Source organism: Narcine bancroftii, chromosome 7 (genome assembly GCF_036971445.1).
Source record: "Narcine bancroftii isolate sNarBan1 chromosome 7, sNarBan1.hap1, whole genome shotgun sequence".
In the NCBI taxonomy this organism is placed as follows: domain Eukaryota; kingdom Metazoa; phylum Chordata; class Chondrichthyes; order Torpediniformes; family Narcinidae; genus Narcine; species Narcine bancroftii.
In genome coordinates this window covers 37385884-37400071 of record NC_091475.1, presented here as the reverse complement: position 1 = coordinate 37400071, position 14188 = coordinate 37385884, and the positions used below count along the sequence as shown (strand labels likewise).

General features: G+C 44.3%; 1 protein-coding gene across 1 annotated transcript in view; it reads left to right on the top strand.

Annotated features, from left to right (window-relative positions):
* The window catches only part of nufip1 (nuclear FMR1 interacting protein 1), a 61983-nt gene that overhangs the window by 20277 nt on the left and 27518 nt on the right, over window positions 1-14188 (top strand). The window contains exon 3 of the mRNA XM_069889632.1: window positions 5617-5721. Within this exon, the coding sequence (XP_069745733.1) occupies window positions 5617-5721 (105 nt within the window). The remainder of the gene's footprint in view (window positions 1-5616; window positions 5722-14188) is intronic.

The following is a 14188-nucleotide window of genomic DNA, read 5'->3' as shown; positions in this document are numbered from 1 at the left end:
CTATACTTATACTGTACTCTATACTAGCCCAAATTACCCCCTTGTAATTCTAGGCACACGTGTATGTAATGTCTGTGTGTGGATTGTGTTCACAGTTCATTCTCACTTCTCCTTCTTCAAAGTTCTCTGGTTGCAGGCAATCACCATACTGTGCACAGAATTTAACATGTATAAAGTTCACCAGTACTTGAAAGGTAAATGTTTACTGCTCAGGAAGATTCTTGTAGTGTTTGCAGAGAGAGATTTGTTGCTCCAGGATTTCCACAACTGAGGTACCACCACTAGTCACCTCAGGGTCTCGCTGATGAAACTTGTCCCATCAGGGTCTTCCAGATTTTACTTCAAGCTACCACAGAGTTCTATTCCTTCCTCTATTTCAAGAGAAACATCAAACAGATAGCAATTCCAGCCATCTACTGCTCTGGAACTTGCTTTCATCAGTTTCAAACAGTTTTTCCTGGATTGCACTTTTCAGATACTTGTCAGTGTCCCACACACTGACTGACTGACTGAGCTGTTAACTCTCTTTTCCAACCGAAACTCCAAAGAGAGCATGTGACTCATGTCTTGCAAAACCCCCCACCTTCTCCAGCAAACAACAGGAGTTCTTTCCTCCCTCTTAAGTTGTTATCTTAGGTAAACAATCCAGGAGTGACCTTTCTGTGCACTCTGGCAAAACCCTTGAAAAGAGCTTCCACTAGCTACCCTGGCTCTAGTTCCAAACAATGGTCATTCATTTTATGAGGTCAGTTCAATTAACACCTACTTGTGAAAGGTGCTTACATTCTCCAGAGATCTTCAGTATTTCTTCAGTCTTTCACACATTTTAAAACATCTTATTTGAATGTATGTGACCTACTCTAAATCTTATCGATTCTCCCCAAATATTAATATTGTTACATAGTGTATTCAGACTTTGTATCATCTAATATTATAAAGTTTATTCTGTACTTCCAAGTAATTACTATTTACTAAGCAATGGTTTGAGTAATGAGTCCAGAGGAACATCAGTCTTTCATTCTCCAGTATGAGAAATGACTAATTCCCCATCACAGGTGGGCCTTGAAATCTCTCAGTCAAAATTCCCATATTGCTTTTCAAAGTTTTCCCACAGTAGATATTAGATGTGGGGAAACTGAGCTTCAGTATAAGCAGATTTGCCCAAAAGTGAATGGGTGAAAATGGCAAATAGATTTTAGTGTAAACTAATGTTGGCTCATTCATTTCTGACCTACCAGAGATGAGTATTTTCCCATCCTTTGGTCTGGCGACCACTGGTGGTCCCTGGATTTGTTATGGGTGGTCTGTGGTGAAGACAAATATCACCAATGTAATGAGCAACTAATATGTAAAACGAGGCTGGAAACTTGATACCAAAAAAATTCCCATCAAAATCCTGCCAGTGGCCTGGAAGGAGCTCATTTGTCAGTCCCTTATCTGAAGTACTAAAGTCATTATTTCTTTGGCAGTTGGGTGATTAAAATGAACTTCCACGGTATTAAAGAGATCTGAAGATTGGGAAACATTTTCCATAAGTTGAAGCGAGGGCATTGTATAAAAGTAATAGCCCAAGCCCTTTCAAAAGTGGTTAGGGAACAGCCCTGATACATAGCAGTTACTGGAAGTTTGCAATTCTATTGCCAAATAAAAACAAGAAATAGAAGGAGTAGGCCATCTGTCCCATTGATCCTCTCCACTGTTTAATAAGATAATGGCTGATCTGGTCATGAACTCTGCTCTGCTTACTAGGCCTTTTCCCCATAACCCTTAATTCCCCAACTATGCAAAAATCTCTTGCTTAAATATAGTTAATGAGGTAACATTTCCTGTTTCCTTAAGTAGCAAATTCCACAAATTAAATACTCTCGGGTGAGGGGGGAAACAGTTCATCATCTGTCCTAAATCTACTAGTCTGAATCTTGAGGCTATGGCCCCTAGTTATAGTCTCGCCTACCAGTAGTGCACGCCAGTTACCTGCAGCCTTGGTTACCTTTTGCTATTCACTCACAAATACTCCCAAGTCACACGACACAATAGCATGCACCAATTTTTCACCATTTAAATAATAAACGGATCTATTTTTCTTTTCAAAGTGGATTACCTTGGACTTACCAACATTGTACTCTCTCTGCCCACACACTTTACTTCTCCATCTCTCTCTGCATACTCTACATCCTCTGCACACTTTTTTTCCCCACTCCATGTTGTATCATCAGCTTATACTTTGTCCCCTCTTCCAAATCATTAATGTATATTGTGAGTAAAAGGTAATAAATGCCTGAGCCATTTGTCAAGATTTTCTCTGGCACTTTTGTGCATTGCATTTGTCTCCAGAATCTGCAGATTCCTGATTTAACTTCTAATATACGTTGTGAACAGTTGCAGGCTCCACACTGACCTCTAAAACACTCTGCTCACCACTCATTGTCAACCAGAGAAACCCCACTTGTCCCTTCTATTGCACTTGATGCTGTGGTCAGTCATTAATTTTAATTCCGACAGCTTTTTTTTTAACCAAAGGAGTTGAGGGGACTGGAGGGGGATGAGGACAGGTGTTTGATCATATTTAATCTCATTGGCAGATCAGGCAAGAGGGACTAAATGGCTTTGACGCATTTCAAAACATTGGTCTAAATTACTTGTTGAAATGGAGGAAAAGGTCTTGGTGCGACTCCCTGAAGTGAATCCACTGTTCCAAAGCAGCAAATGTTTTCAATGTGATGGGAAAGTTGGCTGTGAACTTGGAATCTGTGGGGGAACTCTGCTGGCAATACCTCAGTAGTCTCTCTTTTTCTCTTTTGCTTGGCTTCGTGGACGAAGATTTATGGAGGGGGTAAATGTCCACGTCAGCTGCAGGCTCGTTTGTGGCTGACAAGTCCGATGCGGGACAGGCAGACACGGTTGCAGCGGCTGCAGGGGAAAATTGGTTGGTTGGGCTTGGGTGTTGGGTTTTTCCTCCTTTGCCTTTTGTCAGTGAGGTGGGCTCTGCGGTCTTCTTCAAAGGAGGTTGCTGCCCGCCAAACTATGAGGCGCCAAGATGCACGGTTTGAGGCGATATCAGCCCACTGGCGGTGGTCAATGTGGCAGGCACCAAGAGATTTCTTTAGGCAGTCCTTGTACCTTTTCTTTGGTGCACCTCTGTCACGATGGCCAGTGGAGAGCTCGCCATATAACACGATCTTGGGAAGGCGATGGACCTCCATTCTGGAGACGTGACCTGCCCAGCGCAGTTGGATCTTCAGCAGCGTGGATTCGATGCTGTCGGCCTCTGCCATCTCGAGTACTTCAATGTTGGGGATGAAGTCGCTCCAATGAATGTTGAGGATGGAGTGGAGACAATGCAGGTGGAAGCGTTCCAGGAGCCGAAGGTGATGCTGGTAGAGGACCCATGATTCGGAGCCGAACAAGAGTGTGGGTATGACAATGGCTCTGTATATGCTAATCTTTGTGAAGTTTTTCAGTTGGTTGTTTTTCCAGACTCTTTTGTGTAGTCTTCCAAAGGCGCTATTTGCCTTGGCGAGTCTGTTGTCTATCTCGTTGTCGATCCTTGCATCCGATGAAATGGTGCAGCCGAGATAGGTAAACTCGTTGACCGTTTGTAGGCTATATAAAAAGGGGCAATGAGTCAGTATATAAGAGGGAGTTTGAAAACTTAACTGACCCAACACTAATATTGTGAAGAAAGCACATCAGCGCGTCTACTTGCTTGGGAGTTTGCAGAGATTCTGTATGACATTGAAAACCTCTATGGCTACATAATGCCCTGGTATGGGGGTACCAATCTCTCTGAGCAGAAAGCCCTACAAAAGGTAGTGGACACAGCCCAGTATGTCACAGGCGAAACTCCCTACCTTCAAGAAAAAGATGGAATGTTGCTGTTTGAGAACAGCAGCAATTATCAAGGATTCATACCACCCAAGTCATGCCCTGTTCTCATTGCTGCCATATGGGATCAGGGAAGAGGTATAGGTGCCACAAGGCTCACACCACCAGGTTCAGGAATAGTTGCTACACCTCTATCTTCAGTCTTCGGAACAACAAACCTGATCAGAGATTACTTTGCATATTATTTTTTGCTGAATACTTAAACAAAAAGGGGCAAGGGACAAAAAAAAGAGCACGTCATCTGCACCCCGTCCCACTTCTTAATTCCAGTCGTTTCCCTGCAGATTATTTGATTTCCTTTATTCCAAAGGGGTGAAATTGTATCTATGTATTTGTGTATTTCAGATAAGGTTGTCACACTAACGACTGAGTCCTATTTCCTCAAATTACATGTGGTTTTTCTCCAGGAGAATGCAACTCAATTTCCGTATTCCATTGTGTAGTATTTAGTTGGGAGTTGGACTTTCACCTTCACAAACTGAATTTGCTACTTCAACAGTTTAAAACACACATCCATAATGTTTCCCAGAAGGTATAATTCCGGATCCTGTGGGAAAATTCACTTTTGTAATTTTTTACTGTCTTTCATTCTTCAGTCCAAGTAACAACCAACTCCCCATCATTGCAGGTAGACCTTCATCTCTCAGTCAAAATGTCCTTATTATTGCTTTTCAAAGCTTTTGTACATTGGATACAGGAGTGGGGAAACTGGCCTGTAGATTTGGCCTAAAGCGAATGGGTGAAAGTGGCCAATAGATTTTAGTGTGAACAAATTTCATCCTAAAATGATAGGCCTGAACAGTGGCTGTCAACCTTTTTCTTTCCACACACATACCACCTTAAGTATTCCTATGCCATAGGTTCTCTGTGATTAGTAAGGGATTATTTAAGGTGGTATGTGAGTAGAAAGAAAAAGTTTGACAACCACTGTTTTAATTGAACCTAATTGACTCATGTGCACAGTTTCATAATTCCAAAGGAAATGGGCCAATGACCATTTTTCTCAAACAAAATATTTCAGTAACAATGGGGTCGAGAGCAGTGGTTCGCAACCTCCAACCCCCCCCCCCCCTCTCCTCACATACCACCTTAAGTACTGCTAATCCTTTACTAACACAGAGCACCTATGATAGAGGGATTACTTGAGGTGGTATGTGAGTGGAGAGAAAAATTTTGAAAACCACTGGGCCAGTACTTCCCAACTTGTGATCCGCAAACCACTGGTGGTTTCTAGGATTTTTTTTATACGTGGTCCACATCAGTGTGGCAGAGACAAATATTGTGAATATAATAAGCAAGTAATAAATAAATTGAGATTGGAATCTAATTAAAATTATTTTCTCAGTGTAGCATTTTGATTTTGTTGAGAAAATTCCTCTGTGCCGAAACTTTGCTCAATATAATTATTGTTTGTCAGAATTGTGTTAATTTTGCTGGGTTTATTCACAAGCAATAACTTTTTTCTTTCTCTGTATTGCATAATCAGTTTGTTTATTTTTTTTTTACTTATGAATGTTGAGTCAGTTTTTCTGTACTGCCATTAAGAGGTAATTTTGCCTCACCCGCTGGAAAAAGAATCACAGGGTTGTATGTGATATCATGTATGTACTTTGACAATAAATCTGAAAATAATAGTTTTTCTGTGGGGGTGGAAAAGCTGAGGCTCGAAACTTTTTTTCATTGGCACTCCAGCATATTTAACTTTTCATTTTCTGGTTTACTTTCCAATAGAAGAAAAAGAAAAAGGAGCCAGTGTACATGCACTACTGTGATACCTGCGACCGAGGATTTAAAAACCAAGAGAAGTACAGTGAGCACATGTCACAGCACATCCAAGTAAGAGAATATCAGTTCTGCCTGGTGTCTCACTGAGATTGTTTACATGATGTTGTAAACTTCTGCTCAAATCCGAGGCATTGAAAGCTAAGTGTGTTTGTAATTTTCAGAATGTAGAGTGAGTGGTATGGGCTGAATGGAGGACCTGAAAAGTCTGTCTTTGTTCTGGTATAGACAATTTTGAGAACTTGGGTGATCTGAAAAAGCAACAGCAAATTATGTACCTATTGCCAATGTCCTTCAAATGTAGTTAGTCATGTTTTGTGTGGAAGTTGCATTATATTTTCAGAACCGTGCAGCATGCATCTAGACATGTCAAACTTTGCTCTGAATATGCTTAATACTCTGGCATGGAATAGATAGAAAAGACGCCCCATCGATCAAAAGAATAGACAAGTCATTGCTAGGAATGACAGTAGCAGATATGGGGAAGATGGTTTAATGTGGAGAACAAGCTTGGAAAGTCCAGAATGTGACAAGACTGAACAGAGTTTGACCACAAACCAGGATCTTTATTTACACACTGGGGGGGGAGGGGGAATGATGGAGTCGCAACCAGCATAGCGCTCGCGGACAAGGAGAGCACACAGTTCATGTACATCGCACACAATTAAACGATCAATACTCTCTACAACTGACAGATCGCTATTTCTTGCAGTTCCCATGCTTAAATATGCAGATCATTGCTGATTGTGGTTCCCACACTTAAACGTGCAGATGAAACAAACAGTACCTGCCACCCTTCTCTAATAAGCAGGCATGGTATCTAATTGCACTGATAACAAACAAGGCACACCCCCTTGTTCTTTCTAGGCATGCACCACAATAGCTTCACACCTTGCACTGTCGCACATCTTACAATTAACTCTCCATTGTCGCCTGGAGTGGAGCTGGAGTTCGTTTTCAAGGGGAGAAAAGAGAGCTACTCCACGTGTTGGCTTTATACTGCAGCTGGCTGGAGGGGCTGGCTCAGAGATGCCCAAATGAGGCAAGGTGTTCGAGAGCCAATAGTAATGTGTGTCCTCACCTGTGGGTGGACTAACCTTGATTAACATGGGGAAATAACTTTCGACCTGCCTGGTCAGATGTCCCTCCAGGAGCAAGCATGTGAATTATCCTTTTGTTGGAGCAGTTTCCTGTCCAACCTATTGGATAATACTCCAGATGACATTCCAACCTCTGGAATGTCACTTCACCATGTCACTCTCCAAAAACTGATGTAAACTCGGGTGACACTTTATCCTTTTCTGTTGTATATATTGCACACTATTAGGAGGCAATGGTTGTTGCCCTGTGAATTACCGTGGTTGACCAAACTCCACTGCCCTAAAATACCACCAGCTCCCCCATGGAGAGTTGTGTTCAAGCAATTGATCCCTGGATCATTTCATTCATTCATTTACTGTGTCAAGTGAGTGGTATTCCCCAAATGGTCCAGAATGCAAGTGCAGCACTCCTCACCGACAACAGCACAGGTTGGCTGCAAGCAGGTAGTTCAGGGCCATCTGATCTCACAGCCATTTGCAAGCAGGTAGTTCAGGGCCATCCGATCTCACAGCCATTTTGTTGGCCAGTATCTCCATCATGCTGGCCATTCGTCTAGGTGCTCCCTCAGATTTTCAAGGTACAGTAGAATTCCCATTATCCAGCACCTAGGGGTATCGTGGATGCCGCACATGCAAATTTTCCAGTTGACTGAAACACTTACAATGCCTAACTAATACACTTCCATTTCGAATACAGAGTTTAAAAGACAGGGCAAAATGTAATTTGAAAAAAAATCATTGTTGTAGAATTTGATTATGGAAAGTTCACTTTAATCGGGTAATTCCCATAAATTTAAATTTTGTAAGTTGAGCCTCGATCGCTGGCACTGTAACAGTTTTATACTCGCCACTACGCCAACCATGCTGCCATCATAATTAATCTGGCCTCCCCTAAGTTTTCAGATAAAACTTTACTAATATACCTACTACAAATAAAGATAAAGGTTCTTACTAGGCGGGGATAGGGGGACACTTTGGGAGAGTTGCCCTAGGGGTGAACAGTATTGGCTGCTCTTCATTCTGGTTGCCACCATTTTATTCAAACACAACTTTATTCAAAAACAACATTATTCAGGGTGCTCCGATAGATACATATTTGCTGCCATCTTCACCAAGGGTTGTGTTGCTTCAGAGAATGCTTAGTTTTGCAATTTTAAACTTTAAAAAAAAAAGATTTTATTTATTTACTTTTTTTGCCAGTTGTTTGGGGATCTGGTTGATTGAATTCTGTATAACAGGGATTCTACTGTATATAATAGCATGCATCTCAAATAGCAGCAGCCATACTGTCACTTGGGTCTGCGGTTCCACAGTCTGCGGTTCCACAGTCTGCGGTTCCACAGTCTGCGGTTCCACAGTCTGCGGTTCCACAGTCTGCGGTTCCACAGTCTGCGGTTCCACAGTCTGCGGTTCCACAGTCTGCGGTTCCACAGTCTGCGGTTCCACAGTCTGCGGTTCCACAGTCTGCGGTTCCACAGTCTGCGGTTCCACAGTCTGCGGTTCCACAGTCTGCGGTTCCACAGTCTGCGGTTCCACAGTCTGCGGTTCCACAGTCTGCGGTTCCACAGTCTGCGGTTCCACAGTCTGCGGTTCCACAGTCTGCGGTTCCACAGTCTGCGGTTCCACAGTCTGCGGTTCCACAGTCTGCGGTTCCACAGTCTGCGGTTCCACAGTCTGCGGTTCCACAGTCTGCGGTTCCACAGTCTGCGGTTCCACAGTCTGCGGTTCCACAGTCTGCGGTTCCACAGTCTGCGGTTCCACAGTCTGCGGTTCCACAGTCTGCGGTTCCACAGTCTGCGGTTCCACAGTCTGCGGTTCCACAGTCTGCGGTTCCACAGTCTGCGGTTCCACAGTCTGCGGTTCCACAGTCTGCGGTTCCACAGTCTGCGGTTCCACAGTCTGCGGTTCCACAGTCTGCGGTTCCACAGTCTGCGGTTCCACAGTCTGCGGTTCCACAGTCTGCGGTTCCACAGTCTGCGGTTCCACAGTCTGCGGTTCCACAGTCTGCGGTTCCACAGTCTGCGGAAACATTCCTTGGCCCTGCTCACTGGTTGGTGATGCAACTCTGAGAGTCGAGACTTTGCATCAGCCAAATTGGGCACAGGTGAGCCTAGCCCTTAAGCCACCCACTCCAAGGATCATTAGCTGTGAGGTTGTCACCAGTGGGGGACAAAGCTGGTATGGGACCATTACCTCCAGCCTCCCCCAAAGCCCACAGAGCTGGACAATTTAACCCCCTCCCCCACCAAAATTAGTCTCTTTATTGAGTGTCAGGTGGGATCTGTGTTGGCAGCAGTCTTTCGCCAGTGTCTAGTTTGTTGTTCTGCTGTCGTATTTGTGAGCCACTCGGCAGATTCTCCCATCGTTGGTCAGCAGCACCAGCACTGCTTCCGGTATCAGCTGATGCCTCATCCTGTGAATGACCCATCTCTGGGTTAGCTAGTGTGTATGCATCCATATCATTCCTATAATAACACCACCCATTGTGTCCACTGTTCCAGATGCTATCACCTCCCCCTTTCTCAGTGATCCTTGTGTGGGATAATCCCAGGGTCTGACCTGTTGGCAAGTCAGGGAACTGGTGGCTACTGTCTTTGGCTCATCATGGGTTAGAGCCACCCCATAGCCCTCTGGCCATCGATGAGTCCTGTCTGCCCCAAAGTGTTCACTCTTGCGGTGCCCAGAGTCCATCTGCTCAAGGTCCACCCCCACTGTGCATATCTGAGCTGCTCTGTAGATTGCCACAATGTTGACAGTTTCTTTAGAGACCCAGAATATATTGGTGTCTCGCCACTCCACGATCAACCCCTGCTGCATCTGGGCCATTTTCCTCTTGCAGGGTTTTGATCTCTGACCATGGGGCCTCAGTCTTGAAGTGGGGGGTGGGGAAAGAGCTGGGGGAAGACAGGAAGGACCTGCACCTTTGAGGGTCGGGGACCCTCCTTTGCTGGACTTTCCTTCACAGTGCTCCTTCCAGAGAACGTACAGTACAGGGGTGGATATCCCGTTGGTCCGATCCAGATGCACCCGACCCGCAGCAGTGCCATATATAAGCCCTCGCAGGTAATTCGAGGTGTCCTTTCCTCCATCTTTATCTCTGCTTTTGGACCTGAGCAGATCCTCCCAGATCTACATATTACAGTCAGATGGTTTCTCTCGTTGCCCTCTCAGCAAGGACAGGGCCATCCCTGGTGAGAGTGGCCCCACCAGTGTGCCAGTAAACCTAATGCTTTTGGGGAAGTCACAGGTGCCCCGTAGATCCTGGTAACCAGGTTCACTATCTAATGGCCCTTATTCAGTCCCCTACAGTACCCCACTCTGGCCGGCACTGTAGGTTCCACTCCAGCAATGAGGGGTATCTCACCTGGACCACTGCTACTACTCAGTACCACAAGGATGCACCATCCTTGATCACCTCAGGCGACACCTGTAGTGCATATTTATGTGCTAGTCAGACAGCCTGTCCCCGGGTACTTGCTTCCTGATGGATCATGCTCGTTGCTCCCCTCATCCCAGAGCTGGAGTAACCATGTGACAAGGTGCTAACATCTGGTCGCTGCCTGATTGCCCCAGTCTGGTCAGATCTTTGGCTGAATGTTCCTGGGTCTCCGTGATCTCACGTGGACCATAGATATGGCTGCACGTAGCCTTCCTGTCTTTTACATTCCCATTGGCCAGAGTTGATGGGTGCCCTCCATGCTGGGTTGAAGTGAGACTTTGTAGTCACAGGTCTGGCCTATCAAGGATCTGATACGAGGTGGGAGGATGTGGGCAGTGTGGTTCTGTTTCTTCACCTATCATTGCTGTCCATCTACACGTTTCTCCTCCCCCCCACATCTCCCGACCATGTGTCAGGACCATCCCCCTGCCACACCATGGCCTGGACCTTAACGGGCTGGGTGCCTGCTAGACTGGTGAGATGCTTTTAATTGTTGTAGCTTGAGTAGCCTGCATGCTAATTCAGTCCCTCTAACCTCAAGTTTGGTGCCTGGACTTGTGCAGCCTGGGCTGCTTTCTACAGAATGCAGCAGTCCTGCTGGAGTGCCTCCATCTCCCTATCTATCAGGACACTTCTCTGGTCCCTCCTTAGGAGGGAAGTGAGCAGCAAAAAGACACCTCACTAACTCCCCTTACTCTTCAGGAACCTTGACTTCTTGAGAAGGGACACAATGTGGGTCTCTTTTTCTCCCATACTAGTCTAGATGATTAGACCAATCTATTGGTTTGCATGGTTAGCCAGTAAGCACACTAAGCTATCAAACCCTGTGCACCCAGGAATTCTCTCCTCTATCTGGAACTCCCTTCCTGTCCCTATTCCAAAACATGGTGCACCTGTATTCAGCTGAAACTCCTTGGACCCTGCTTTCAGTGTGAAATGTATTGTGGAGAACAGGTTTGGAGGGTCCAAGATGTGATAAGACTGAACGCTGTTTAATCACAAATGAGGATCTTATGTGGGGGAAGTTGCAGAAGGGATAGCACTCACACACACAAACAAGGAGATCATACACCGCTTGTATGCATTGGATGCTGCTAAACAATGAATGCTTGCTACAACTGACATCGTTATTACTCGCTGTTCCCACGCGTAAGCACATAGATCACTGTTTGCAGTTCCACAGTTAATTATGCAGATAATTGCAAACAGAACCCGCCACTCCTCTAATTAGCAGGCACGGTATCCCACTTAACTGCAGAATCCAATCCCACTGATAACAAACAATAAGGTAAACAGTCCTTTCTAGGTATGCACCACAATATCCCCACCACCCTGTACTGTCACACACCTTACAATTAACTCCAGCGTTGCCCAAGGCTTGCAACCTGGAGTGTAGCTAGGGTTAGTTCTCAGGGAAAAAGAGAGCTGCTCTATATGGTGGGCTTTGTATTGGGGCCAGCTCAGGTATTCCCAAATGAGGCAAGGTGTTCAAGAGAGCCAATCATAAGGTGTGCCTTAACCTGTAGTGGTCTAATCTTGATTGACATGGGAAAATTATTTTTTTACCTGGCTGGTCAGATACCTCCTTGGAGCAAGAACGTGGATTATCCTTTGTTTGGAGCAGTTTCCTGTCCGACCTGTTGGATAATCCTCTGGATAACAGACTTCAAGTTTATGAATGCTGAATTGTTGAGGTTGTGACAGTACTTTTATAATTACAAAATTTCTTTGAACTTGCACTTAATGGACTATCAGTTCCTTCAGCCAGACAAAAGTAATCAAATGGTCAAAGAATGGAAGTCTGGAACTGTTGATTGCTTTGTCATTGGATTCCAATAACAGTTGCCCTGGTTTGGAAAGTATTTGTGAGCATTGTTGTTTTGGTACCATGGATCTTTGATGGGTAATTTGAGTCAGCTGTTGAGTTTTAAATACCTTTCACAGCTGGCTATGGATATCAGGACATTATGGCAGTGAACTACAGCTGTACTGTCCAAGGACTGTTCACATTCGGATCATGTAACTGAATTGTGGGGTATGTTGGACTTGGATGGTGGGCCCTGTGCATCTCTTTTGAGATTGTTTACATGGATTCTGCTGGCCTTCCTCCAGATCTGTGATATTTGATGGTGATATTTGGAATATGGTTTTTTTTTTAGTATTGTGTGATTAAGAACATCATGGAAGGTTTAACTGAAGTGTTTCTTGCAACTTGAAGAAATTTCAGAAGTGGAAAAGAATTAGACAAGAAGATAACCTGATGGATAAGGCAGAGAACCTCTAGTGACCAGTTCCTGAAATTGTTTCATGGTGAAAATAGTGTTTTTGGAAAGAGCGCTGATGGTCAAGATTAGAGCTGCAGGTTAAAGGCAGAATTGAACTGGAAGCACATTAAATCAATTGAGTTTGTTTCCCACATGCATTCAATGTGTTGATCTGAGCTGTGAGTTCCTGTTTAATTAAATTGCAATTTCAACTTTGGGAAGGCAGCCCAGCTGATCTTGCTTCTCACATTTAAGCTCTCTGCAGCTAACCTGACACATGCACTCCCCTTTCAAATTTTAAATTTAAATTAAATTTTACATTTTTACATTTTTAAATTCAGCCATACAGCCCAACAACAAGGCCCTTTCAGCCATGAGCCATGAGTCCATGCTGCCCAATTACACCCAATTGACCTACAGCCCCCTGGTATGTTTTGAAGGGAGAGCATGCAAACTCCTGTGTGGGATTTGAACCCCAGTTCCAATCACTGGCATTGTTACAGCATCACACAGACTGCTACGCTGGCCCTGCTTTACTTTATACGGTATCTCTCTAACATTGTCTACAAGGCCATCCTGTCAGTGCCAAATGGAATGTAAATAAGTTTCTGGCCTTGGTCATCCTTCCAGCTGCATAATAGAAAAAAACAGATTCTGCACTTTTTAAAATTTTCACTTATTTGGAATTTTCAATAGAATGCTTGAAGGTGAAAGTCATGTCTTTGCAACTTGAATGCTAGTCATAACATACTATGTTGTAACTGCTGCTGGAATGTAGTAAATGCTGGTTTAGAAACTACTTGTGGTTTGTTGTGGAGTGAGTCTGCCAGGTGTCTTTAAGAGGAATCTGTTGAACAGAGAAGCTGCAGCATTACCACAGTTTGCATTGACCTCAATTTAGTTTTCTGTTGCATCATTATTCCTTGTGGGCCCAAGTTTAAAAACCCTGCTCAGCACTAGTTATTCTGCTTATTGTAGTACTCAAAGGATCCTGTGTGATTGGAGGTGCTATTGTTACACAGCAACGTTACTCTGAGGCTAAATTGAATTAAAGCCAGAGAAGAGATGAAATCCTTTCTGTGTAGTGTGTCATAGCACCTCGGCACTTTGAATCCATATATAAATGTAAAGTTTTTGTAAGAGGCTGCGACAAGAAGAAGCTGAGGTGGTGGTGCAGGAGTTGGGAAAGGCATAGCAGTTTGCTGAGGAGTTACCTGCACTTGGCGGTGGGGGGGGAAAGAAAAAAAGCAGAAGTAAAAATGGGATTAATGTATGATACTGTAAGCAGCTATTGTAAAATGTAAAGCATTTTAGTGTAAATATTTAGTGTATGAAAATGCACGTGAAATGAGAAGGGGAAAAAGATCTGGGAAAACTCTGGGGTGGAGGTAGGAGAGCAAGATAAAAGGAAGAGGTGTGGCTCACAGGGAAATGGCAGCAGTGTGGGAGAAATGATTGCTGGCGGCAAGGATGAGGGGGAGATGGGAGAAATGATTGCCGGGGGCAAGGATGAGGGGGAGATGGGAGAAGGGAATTTGGCAAGGGATTGAGCTTGATTGCAGTATTTTGTGTTGTTTTTGATTTTTTCCTCTTTTTTTTTGTCTGGTATTTTTTCTTTTACCTGTCCTCTGTTGTTTTTGTTTTTATCTTTCTGGGGTTTGCCGCGAGCCTGGTGGGCTGGAGCAGACAGCTGAAGGAAAACTGTTGGACGAATGATA